We start from the raw sequence: 10,348 nt of genomic DNA, 5'->3' as shown, positions 1-10,348 counted from the left end.
TTTTTTAATCTGTAAATCACTTTGAATTACTTTCTTTATGTATGACTTGTGCTGTACAAATAGACATGCCTTGCCTTCTCTTTGGTCAGTTCTGCAGCTATCCACTTGGAGCCTGTGCCTGGCGCTCACATGTGGGTTGTGGCTCTTTGGCATTTCCCTCTGGTGCACTCGGCCTCCTCCAGTCTCATCTGGGTCACACTGATGTCTCTCTGCATTTGCACACCATTCACACTCCCCCTCACAGGGCTCAGGGGCCGTGGTTGTTAGGCAGAGGCAGAGACCAGAGGTGATGTGGAAAACTTGTACCTATTATATTCTTTTCCCATTGACATAGACCTATATGCTAGCTGGCACATATATGACAGAATAGAATAAACATCACCAGACTCATTGTTTTTAAATGAAATCACATCGGCCTATGGATTCCACTCCACTGTGTGAATTAGCAAATATGGTGACATTTTTTATGCAGGATTTCTCAAACTTTTTAGATGTATCACAACAAGAAAAGGCCAGTTTATGTTTGATGTAAGCGTACTTGGCTCAATCAAACTAAACCAGGTCTAAAATAGAAACCATGATCCAGGACATGGGGTAAAACAAAGGAGGCTACACCACTGGCCCAGTAAAAGTGTCATTTTGAGAAGTGGACCCACTCAAACTGTTATGAAGGCTGTTGAGTTTGTATACTACAGGCTAAGATACTGATGGTAATGTTAAAAATGTGCATCAAAATGTCCTTCCTTTACATTAGGCCATCAGCACAATAATCCCTCTGTTGTAATATGTGATGAAGGCGTGGCCTGCTCCTTCACTGACGTCAGACGTCCACGTAGTACTGGGTCAGCAGATCTGTGAAGTGTCCGGTTTTACAACAGAATATTCCGGTGAATATTTAAAAATCTAATGCATTTATATTTTTAAAGGAACTTGCACATCTATATCTAATTTTTATCTCAACCAATAATTGATTTTAAAGAAGGTCGGCCATAATGATAAGTCTGTTCCTGATGATTTTGTTCTTTGCAGTAGACTTTGTTTCACGCTTTAACTTGAAAGTCACTCTACAGGAAATACTTACACTGACGCACAACCACAACAGCCTCCACTTTACTGCACGTTATACGGGAAGTAGTGAAATGTTTGAAGCAAAGAGCACACAGTGGAAAACTTCACTTCAGGGCTGACAGGCTTTAAACCCCATCAAGTACACTACTATCCACAGTATCCGGAAAATCACCTTCTTTCATCGTGCTTTTTGGTAAGGACAATTTATAGCAATGTAACTGATTTGTTTGTTAACTAATAATGCTGTTGTAACATAGCCTACTTAATGCAGATCATTCAAAAAATCTGGTAGGTTTTTATTTAACATGACATTTAACAAGAATACAAAGTAGTAACAGTGTATTGTTTAGTACGATTGCCGATACATTTTAATAAAGTTTGTATCGGTTTGTATGATGATGTCACAACAGAAATAACAGCACTCCTCAGTTAAAAAAAAACCTAAAAACTAAACTAAACTGATGAGACACTGCTATTGTTGTGAGACTATTGTGATTTCAATGAATGCTTGACAGGTGAGGAGTGTGTGGTGACGTGTTCAAGGTGTGTGCCAGTGGAATATTTATAGCCATTGAAGTGGTTACTTTACTTAGCCTGTTGAATGCTTATCTTTTGTTTTTGATGATAATAAACTTTCATATTGTGTCACTCTCAAGGTAGCGGATATAAAAATGGTGGAAAAGGTTCTCGTCACCGGTGGAGCAGGCTACATTGGGAGTCACTGTGTCGTGGAGCTGATTGAAGCTGGGTTTGAGCCAGTAGTAGTGGATAATTTCAGTAACGCAGTACGAGGTGAGACATTTTTTTTATGTCACATTGCCCTTTCATCAAAACATACAACCTCTCATTTCTCCTTCTGCTCTTATGTACACATCCTGTTCTGGAAGAAGGTGACAGGGATATGCCAGAGAGCATAAACAGGATAGAAAAGCTTATGGACACCAACATTGAATTTCATGAGCTGGACCTTCTTGACCGACCTGGTTTGGAGAAGCTTTTTAAAAAGGTGCACTCTCTTGATAATTTTCATAACAATTGTGTAGGTTTAAATAGAAAAATAATTGTTATGTACAAAATCTTTGCAGCACTCTTTCAGTGCTGTGATGCACTTTGCAGGCCTGAAGGCAGTTGGAGAATCTGTGGAGCAGCCTTTACGATACTACAGGGTCAACCTCACTGCCTCATTGAACTTGCTGGAGGTCAGTTCAAACTAGCATTGTCTGGAGTTTACTAGCCTTGTCTGGGGCCTTCTTCAGTATTATGTCTGTATTCACTATTTTGCCTGCTTTTAATATATATTTAGTTTGCATGTTACTCAGTTGCAAAATAGCTTATTAATCACTGCTAATGTACTAACGTGGTGATGTGTGCTTTGGAGAGATCCCTAACTGGCTGCTCACTGTAAACGTGTGCCGTGTTTGTGTGTATGCATGTGCGCTAGGTGATGCAGGCTCACAACGTACACAATCTGGTCTTCAGCAGTTCAGCCACAGTGTATGGAGATCCACAGCATCTGCCTATAGATGAGGAGCACCCTGTCGGAGGCTGCACCAACCCTTATGGCAAGACCAAGTTCTTTATTGAAGAGATGATCAAGGACCATTGTAAAGCTGAGAAGGTGAACTTAGAAAAGACAGTGTACAAAGGAATAAATATAGGAGTTTTTTGGTTATTTTTACTGTTGACTGTGCCTAGGACTGGAATGCTGTGCTGCTGCGGTATTTCAACCCAATTGGAGCACATTCCTCAGGACTTATTGGGGAGGATCCTCAGGGCATCCCTAACAACCTTCTGCCATATGTTGCACAGGTACCATCCCTTTCCACACACATAAAATGCCAGTACGTTTCAGTGCCTTTGAGTATTTAGAAAAGCACTATATAAATAAAATGTAATAAATTCTGTCTTTTTTGTAAAATTTTTGCTTCTACTTTTCTCTACATCATAGGTTGCAATCGGAAGAAGAAAGTGCCTTAGTGTGTTTGGAAATGACTATGACACAGTGGATGGAACTGGTATGTTTATATCTTATGTACAAGGTCTAGTCCTAGTGAGTGTCCCATGGTTTTCCAAAGGAGCTTTTCTCTCTCTTCTGTCAAGGTGTTCGTGACTATATCCATGTGGTAGATCTTGCAAAAGGGCACATAGCAGCTCTAAAGAGGCTGAAGGATAATTGTGGGTGTAAGGTATGTTTCTGAAAGGGAATGTCATTGTATTATTATTATTAGATGTACTAGTTTATAAGTGTTTCTGCCCAAAGGTTTATAATCTGGGTACTGGGATGGGTTACTCTGTACTTCAAATGGTCAAAGCTATGGAAAAAGCGTCGGGAAAAGAGGTACCATCATACTATGAACAAAATTAAATAAATTTCATTCATTGACTCTACCTTTGCTATTTTGAGTACTCTGTGTTCTTTGTTCAGATTGTATATAAAATTGCACCACGCAGAAGTGGAGATATTGCTTCCTGCTATGCAGACCCCCGTCTGGCTGAAAAGGAACTGGGATGGAAAGCTCAATTTGACCTAGAGAGAATGTGTAAGAAATATAACAGTGCCATAATAATACAGAGTTGGTTTAGATCAAGCTTTCTGCACCATAAGACAACCCTTTAACTCCAGGTGTATGATATACTAAACTTTTTTGTTTTTTGGGGTTTTTTTCAGGTGAGGATCTGTGGCGCTGGCAGTCAATGAACCCCACGGGATTTTCAAATGGCACAGCTTCCTGATTTTTTTCTTTTTTCTTTCTTTCTGCTAAATCAAATGACCAAACAAATGTTCATTTTTTCTTTTCTTTTTTTAAGATAAAATCCATAATATAGGCTATTTTAGCCATTAATGTGTAATTTGTAGTGTTTTATACCAAAACATTTGTCATGTAAATGGTTTCACCTAATTCTAAATATAAAGGTAATATAAAAAAAATGAAATAAATTACTTTTAAAACAATATTGCTGCACTTATTTAGACTATGGAAATGAAAGGATGAGAGAGTTTTTCCACCTGCATAAGCTGCCACTCAAATGATAAAAGAATATTGCAAACTGATCTATATCGTATAAGACAACCTGTTACTTTCACGCACATATCTAAAGGTAGTGGATCTTTAAATGCATCCTTCAACCCTCGGGCGCCCTGTTAATAAACACCCACGTCAGCATACGGCTCCGCGCGCTCTCACCGGGTTTCGCTCTTTAGGGCTGAACAGGAAGTGCCTGTCTATGCGCGAGTGGACCCTGAACGAGAAAAAGGGAGATAAACTAGAAATCTCACAGAATGGATATAGTGACAGACTTAGGGCAGAACAGATTATATCGGGCGCCGGGTGAACCAGCTCACCAGTGAGTATAAATTCATTTTAAGGCTTTTTATAGAGTGGGGCGTAAACGGGTCTTGCCAAATGCCTTGCCTGGGAAAGAGGCACAGGGCTCGGGTAGCAGGCAAATCCTCCCCGCTGCTCGCCATGCATCGGACCTCTAAAGATGAGCATGGTCTCATGGATGAAAGCGGGTGTATATTCACACCGATACATTACTTTTTTAAATGATACACATATTTTGATGTGCAAGCGTAAATCGTGCTCAGTAACGCGGAGGGGGTGCGTTTTTCTATTGTGTGGTGGCCGAAGCCTGAAGTGGGCGTCGCTCCAGGACAGACGAGCACAGGGCTGCCCGCTTTTCTCTCGCAGGACTGCAGCAGCAGCACTCTCATGGCGTTGGTTGGTCGTGTCCAGTGAAGCTCGTCTCAGTTCAGACCAGGGTTTTCTGCGGCAGTAGAGGCGCGAGGAGGCGGGTGTTGCACTGCGCGTCGGGCGACGCGCATAGTCACCACCACGAGTGATTTATAATGAATGCGTGTGTTTCTTTTATGACACGGCAAATAGAAGATACACAAACACAATTTATGGTTGTGGCAAAAAGGCAATACATATTATTTTGAATTACTTCTCTTTCATCTCGCATTGGGGATAGAACTTCTTTATCCCCTAATTACAAATAATCCATCTATGGATTTTAAACGCCTTTGTACTTGTCAGAAAGGATGATACGATTTGTCACCCGAAGCTCTCTGCTGAAGTCGGGTGTAGCCCAAGGAGTTACGTTTTGATCGAAGTGACATCCACCCAATCACAGAGCAGCAGTTATAGTGTGACTTTAGTCCTGTGCAGAAACAAAACTCTTGCATCTTGCATCCTCCTTTTCAGATGTGCATAGCCTAGTAACAAATGTTTGTAATCATAAGCTATATTTGAAGATCTGCTCTATTCTACCATCACACTCTGTTATGTGTGTCCTGCAGGCAGCCTCAGAGGTGGTTCAACACTGCTGACATCACAGTGGCTCACCAAAGCAACGTGCTGAAGCAGCTCAACCAGCAGCGCCGCCAGGAGCTCTTCTGTGACTGCAGTGTGCTGGTGGAGGGCCAGCTCTTCAGAGCCCATCGAAATGTCCTGTTCGCCAGCAGCGGCTATTTTCGCATGCTGCTGTCCCAGGCACCAGATGGGCTGTCCGACACGGTCAACGCCACATTTGATGTCTTCAGCCCAGAGACCTTCACAGTCATTATGGATTTTATTTACTCAGGGCAGCTGGATCTTACCAGCACCGATGTCATTGAGGTTATGTCTGCAGCCAGTTACCTGCAGATGAACAGTCTCATTACCTACTGCAAAAACTTCATAAAATCCTCTTTAGACATTAGTGTGAAAGAGGAGGAAAGTGAACATTGCCCCAGTTTGTCTGAAACTTGTAGTTTTACCAGTGCACCTGGAGAGGAGGGCACAGACCCACACCCTCAGCAGCTTGGCCCTGCCGCCAGTCCACCTCCTGCACTCTGGACAAGGGATACTTCTAGAAACCAGTGCTCTTTTGGAGGCAAGGACTCTGACCAGGACTTCTCATCTTCTGCCATAAAAACTGATGTAAGCAGCCCTGTTAATGATCTGAGTGCAGAGGCTGAGGACCCACAGGACCCCCTATATACATTACCAGGAGCAGAACGAAAGAGAAGTCGAGGCTCCAAAAGGAAATCCTCCAACAGCAATCGGCCCAACCAACACAATGACCTGAACCTGCAGGAGGCCAGAGCACAGAAAGCTGAAAAAGCTGATGAGCTGTATGCCACTCTGCCATCGATAGTTGGAGTCATTGGACAATTTAATAAGGGTGAAAACAGCACCTACTATTTAAAATTGCATTTAAAATTAGTCAAATTGTAATTATATTTTCATGTTTTGTTCACAGACCACCCCATCATGCGGTTCAAATGCCCCTTTTGTACTCATACAGTAAAAAGAAAGGCAGACCTTAAGAGGCACTTACGATGCCACACTGGGGAACGCCCATACCCCTGTCAGGCCTGCAACAAGCGCTTTACCCGCCTGGAGCATCTCCGAAGCCATTTTGAGACCGTAAGTCTGTCACAATTGAAATAAGTTGTTATGTTCTAAATACAGTTAACTCTGCAGTATTTGTTCCCACAGATTCACCAGGCCAGGAAGTTGGTTTGTAGGAAGTGCAAGTGTCCTGTGACAGAAGAGACTGGGCATGTTGTGTGCGAGGGGACACGCCGCTACCGCATGTGCACTGCATGCATACAGGAAGTTGGCTGTGACAACATCTCTATGGACCCTCTGGACGGGACCAATGATGAGCCAGCTCTGTTACTGGGCGTAGATGGAGAGGAGGAAGGGGACACCAAAAGGTCATGGATAGTAAATGATGATGATGATGACCTGGCAGAAGACTCGGGTGCTGATCTTATCATACAACAAGTCGATGACAGTGATGAGGAGCTCTAGTGCAAAACAACAAAAGATTGTTTTTTTTGGGGTAAAAGCCATTTAAGAGACGTATGCATAAAGTAACCACTTACATGAAGACACCTTTTACGATATACTGAAACTGATAATAACTCACCTTGTATTATTTTCTGAAGGCGTCTGTGTTTTTTGTGAACTTTTAGACAATTGTTTTAAACTCTAATATCCAAAGCATGCACATCAAATGTATAGTACATAATTTAATTCAAGAGCTACATTTATAAGCATGAAACACCTTTGTTGAAGCGATACTAAAAAAGAATGTGTGCATTCTCATGCTTGTGAGATCATTGAGTGTAAAGTTCTTTTTTATTATATGAACTATGATATATAATTTATTTCATTTTTTACTTTTTGATTAAACTATTTTGTATGTATTTATACAGTGTGCATATATTTATTTTGTAATTATGGACAGACTTTGTTACTGCCCTACACATCAAAGGTACAAACATTTCTGGTTGCTTCACCGATAACATGTAAAATGTTTTTGACATATAGGTCGAACATTTTTGTGCAGCAACATTTTGTAACAAAGTCAGATAAGAAAAGGTCAAGAGTAATTTACTAAATAAATATAAACTCCAGAGGTAGTACTATAAATTTTACTCACTTAGGCTACATTTAACTTTTTGAAACAAGTAATTAATAATTAATAAATAATGATAACAACAACAATAATAATAATAATATAATAATATAATATTCAGTTTGAAGTAACAATAGTTACTTCAAACTCAATACCGTACTACTCGACCCACCCGGGACATTTCCATGCGTGGCATTTTCAGTCTTTGACCAGTAGATGTCGCTCTTGTCTTGTGTTTTTACATCGAGCAGAGACGTCAGAACGAGGCTGGTCCAACATGGCGGCTGCCATCATGAAGCTCTTCAACAGAAGCACTTTAAAGTCATTTATGGGACAACAGTTTCTAGCATTCAACGCCGCTGCAAAAGCCAGTACGGTCAGTAGTGCTCAAGACTGTGTGCAAAATGTAAATGTGTGTCATACTCGTAGTCTGTAGTAGAAGAGCCTGTGCCTGTCCCATCACCCCACTCCAGACTGTAGACTTTCAGCTGATGTTGTTACATGGATTGTTACAGTATATTGTGATGTTATGTGTTTGTTTAGGCTGGTGTAAGTGCTTGTCAATTTCTTCCCGAAAAAGTGAAAATCGTGGAAGTGGGTCCAAGAGATGGGCTACAAAATGAAAAGGTAATCTACCATGTGATTTTAAACGATAAACAGAATCTGATATTAGTAATATAGTCAACATTTGCAGACTTACTCATTGTGGAAAAGCAGCTGTTACACTGTCAAACTCAGTAGATCTACAATAATGATTCTGGTTGATTTCAAATTTCAAAATGGATATCATTCAATTATGAACAAAACTACTCCAAGAAATAGGCCTAGAGTTTTGTTTAAATATTGCTAAAAATGTTACCAAGTACTGCCCACGTCAGACATACCTCTGACATATGTGGGGTGTTTTTTTGCAGTTTATGTTTCCTGTGAATAATAGGTGGTCTACAGGTCATGCATAAATACTTTGTGGTTTTATATTGATCTTATTTTTTGCTTTCACTTAGACCATTGTGCCCACAGAAACTAAGATTCACTTGATTGACATGTTGTCAGAAGCGGGGCTTTCTGTGATTGAAGCCACCAGTTTTGTATCTCCAAAATGGGTACCACAGGTATTTGATGTCATCGTGCTTTATTACTTTAACAGATTAGCAAAGTGAAAACAACTTTGTTGTTATTATTTAATTTGTCTCATTTGCAGATGGCTGATCAAATAGAAGTAATGAAAGGAATCTGTCGAAAACCAGGAGTGACATACCCAGTTCTTACACCAAACCTCAAAGGGTTCCAGGCCGCTGTGAGTCCCACGACCATAACTGTTCAACATCAATAACTGATTCAAATAAATAATCAAAGTGCCATTTATTGTTGTATTGAACAGATAATGGCTGGTGCTTCAGAGGTAGCCATATTTGGTGCTGCTTCAGAGCTATTCAGTAAGAAGAACATCAATTGTTCTGTGGATGAGAGTTTACAGCGATTTGATGAGGTTATGAAAGCAGCAAAAGAGGCCAGTATACCAGTGAGAGGGTAAGGTGGTGCTTTCTCCTTCACTACATACAGACCATTTTATATAGATCTTTAAAATTGTTCTTTTATCTCTACAGTTATGTATCATGTGTCCTTGGATGTCCTTACGAAGGCAAAGTGGCGCCTGAAAAAGTTGCTTATGTAGGTTTTTGGATATGGTAAATATTACATACAAGCTTAATTTCAATATAATTTGAGGATTTGTCTCTTTCTTGCAGGTAGCAAAGCGTCTGTATGATATGGGGTGCTATGAGATTTCATTAGGTGACACAATCGGAGTGGGGACTCCAGGTTCTATGAGACAGATGTTGGAAGCAGTGACTAAAGAAGTGCCAGTCAATGCATTGGCAGTGCACTGTCATGACACTTATGGACAGGCTCTGGCTAACATTCTGGTGGCTTTACAGGTCTGATCTTTTGATGGTTTTACTAGTATCATGAAATGTGTGATGGAAGGGTACTAATCATCTCTATTCTTTTGGCTGGCAGATGGGAGTTTGTGTTGTAGATTCTTCAGTAGCTGGACTTGGTGGGTGTCCCTATGCCCAAGGTGCATCGGGAAATGTTGCTACAGAAGATGTTGTCTACATGCTCCACGGTCTTGGCATCTGGACAGTAAGTAATGTCTATTGTATTGTAACATGGAAACATGTGCTATAAATGTTTGACACATTTCTCTGTCTCAGGGAGTGAACATGTCTAAGCTGATGGATGCTGGAGTTTTCATCTGTCGTACCCTGAACAGAAAGTCTAATTCTAAAGTCGCTCAAGCCACCTGTAAATTGTAGGTTTGACAGCAAAGCACTGGACAATGGACAGACTGAAGTGCACCAAATGCACAAACCTGAACACAAATGTTGAATAATTTTTTTGTGTGATTACTGTATGATGGGAAAGCTGGAAGAGTGCCTTATTGTCATCCTGATTCTCTACACTATTCTGCAACTGGACATATTTTGGCCTAATAATAACTTTGTGTTTATTATCAGCATTAAAGATAAAAAATAACCCCCTGGCATCCTAGGGATAGCACACTTAGGTCAGTGTTTTGGCTGTTTCTGTTTTATTTTTCAGGCTTTTCTGGATTAGTTAACATCTTGATTCAGATGTTATTTCTCTTTATTATTGCCTTTCTATGTATAAAGATTTCTTGTTCATTATGCCTATTTATTTTGACATAATTGACTGATGACATCAAGTTATAAAAGTACATGTCAGTTAATACGTTTTGACATATTTCTTACTATCCTAAAATCACATTAGTACTTTTAATACCTTTTTCAAAAATATGATTTAAGACCATATTTAGTCATCACATTCATCATAAAACCATATT

The 10,348-nt window shown here is 40.3% G+C and overlaps 3 protein-coding genes across 4 annotated transcripts; all 3 read left to right on the top strand.

Moving 5' to 3' along the window:
* Window positions 1–1,124: 1,124 nt before the first annotated feature.
* Window positions 1,125–4,014, top strand: gale (UDP-galactose-4-epimerase). Of its 2 annotated transcripts, none has more exons than XM_033988778.2 (11): window positions 1,125–1,261; window positions 1,725–1,860; window positions 1,959–2,074; window positions 2,154–2,267; window positions 2,510–2,686; window positions 2,764–2,877; window positions 3,017–3,083; window positions 3,169–3,254; window positions 3,329–3,406; window positions 3,494–3,608; window positions 3,737–4,014. In XM_033988778.2, the coding sequence occupies exons 2-11, from the start codon at window positions 1,740–1,742 to the stop codon at window positions 3,799–3,801; spliced, it is 1,053 nt and encodes a 350-aa protein (XP_033844669.1). In that variant the 5' UTR covers window positions 1,125–1,261; window positions 1,725–1,739; the 3' UTR covers window positions 3,802–4,014. The 2 variants fall into 2 exon arrangements, with proteins under 2 accessions (XP_033844669.1, XP_033844668.1); XM_033988777.2 differs by having other exon boundaries at window positions 1,128–1,261; window positions 1,956–2,074.
* Window positions 4,015–4,106: 92 nt separating this feature from the next.
* Window positions 4,107–7,269, top strand: zbtb8a (zinc finger and BTB domain containing 8A). Its single transcript, XM_033988794.2, has 4 exons — window positions 4,107–4,413; window positions 5,372–6,237; window positions 6,316–6,482; window positions 6,555–7,269. The coding sequence occupies exons 1-4, from the start codon at window positions 4,349–4,351 to the stop codon at window positions 6,870–6,872; spliced, it is 1,416 nt and encodes a 471-aa protein (XP_033844685.1). The 5' UTR covers window positions 4,107–4,348; the 3' UTR covers window positions 6,873–7,269.
* Window positions 7,270–7,740: 471 nt separating this feature from the next.
* hmgcl (3-hydroxy-3-methylglutaryl-CoA lyase) lies at window positions 7,741–10,048 on the top strand. Its single transcript, XM_055231034.1, has 9 exons — window positions 7,741–7,858; window positions 8,026–8,109; window positions 8,487–8,594; window positions 8,684–8,779; window positions 8,864–9,012; window positions 9,090–9,157; window positions 9,235–9,419; window positions 9,502–9,627; window positions 9,699–10,048. The coding sequence occupies exons 1-9, from the start codon at window positions 7,760–7,762 to the stop codon at window positions 9,798–9,800; spliced, it is 1,017 nt and encodes a 338-aa protein (XP_055087009.1). The 5' UTR covers window positions 7,741–7,759; the 3' UTR covers window positions 9,801–10,048.
* Window positions 10,049–10,348: the final 300 nt, after the last annotated feature.

Source organism: Periophthalmus magnuspinnatus, chromosome 22 (assembly GCF_009829125.3).
Source record: "Periophthalmus magnuspinnatus isolate fPerMag1 chromosome 22, fPerMag1.2.pri, whole genome shotgun sequence".
In the NCBI taxonomy this organism is placed as follows: Eukaryota; Metazoa; Chordata; class Actinopteri; order Gobiiformes; family Gobiidae; genus Periophthalmus; species Periophthalmus magnuspinnatus.
Note: the sequence above shows the minus strand (reverse complement) of the source record. Positions and strands in the feature narration are given on the sequence as shown.

Excerpts from the sequence above, each read along its gene's own strand:
- gale (XM_033988777.2), top strand. The coding sequence starts at position 1,740 with ATGGTGGAAAAGGTTCTCGTCACCGGTGGAGCAGGCTACATTGGGAGT. Across the intron at positions 1,861-1,955 it reads TTTCAGTAACGCAGTACGAG|AAGGTGACAGGGATATGCCA; the intron begins GTGAGACATTTT and ends CTGTTCTGGAAG. Across the intron at positions 2,878-3,016 it reads TTCTGCCATATGTTGCACAG|GTTGCAATCGGAAGAAGAAA; the intron begins GTACCATCCCTT and ends TCTACATCATAG.
- zbtb8a (XM_033988794.2), top strand. The coding sequence starts at position 4,349 with ATGGATATAGTGACAGACTTAGGGCAGAACAGATTATATCGGGCGCCG. Across the intron at positions 4,414-5,371 it reads CCGGGTGAACCAGCTCACCA|GCAGCCTCAGAGGTGGTTCA; the intron begins GTGAGTATAAAT and ends TGTGTCCTGCAG. Across the intron at positions 6,483-6,554 it reads TCCGAAGCCATTTTGAGACC|ATTCACCAGGCCAGGAAGTT; the intron begins GTAAGTCTGTCA and ends TTGTTCCCACAG.
- hmgcl (XM_055231034.1), top strand. The coding sequence starts at position 7,760 with ATGGCGGCTGCCATCATGAAGCTCTTCAACAGAAGCACTTTAAAGTCA. Across the intron at positions 8,110-8,486 it reads ATGGGCTACAAAATGAAAAG|ACCATTGTGCCCACAGAAAC; the intron begins GTAATCTACCAT and ends GCTTTCACTTAG. Across the intron at positions 9,013-9,089 it reads GCCAGTATACCAGTGAGAGG|TTATGTATCATGTGTCCTTG; the intron begins GTAAGGTGGTGC and ends TTATCTCTACAG.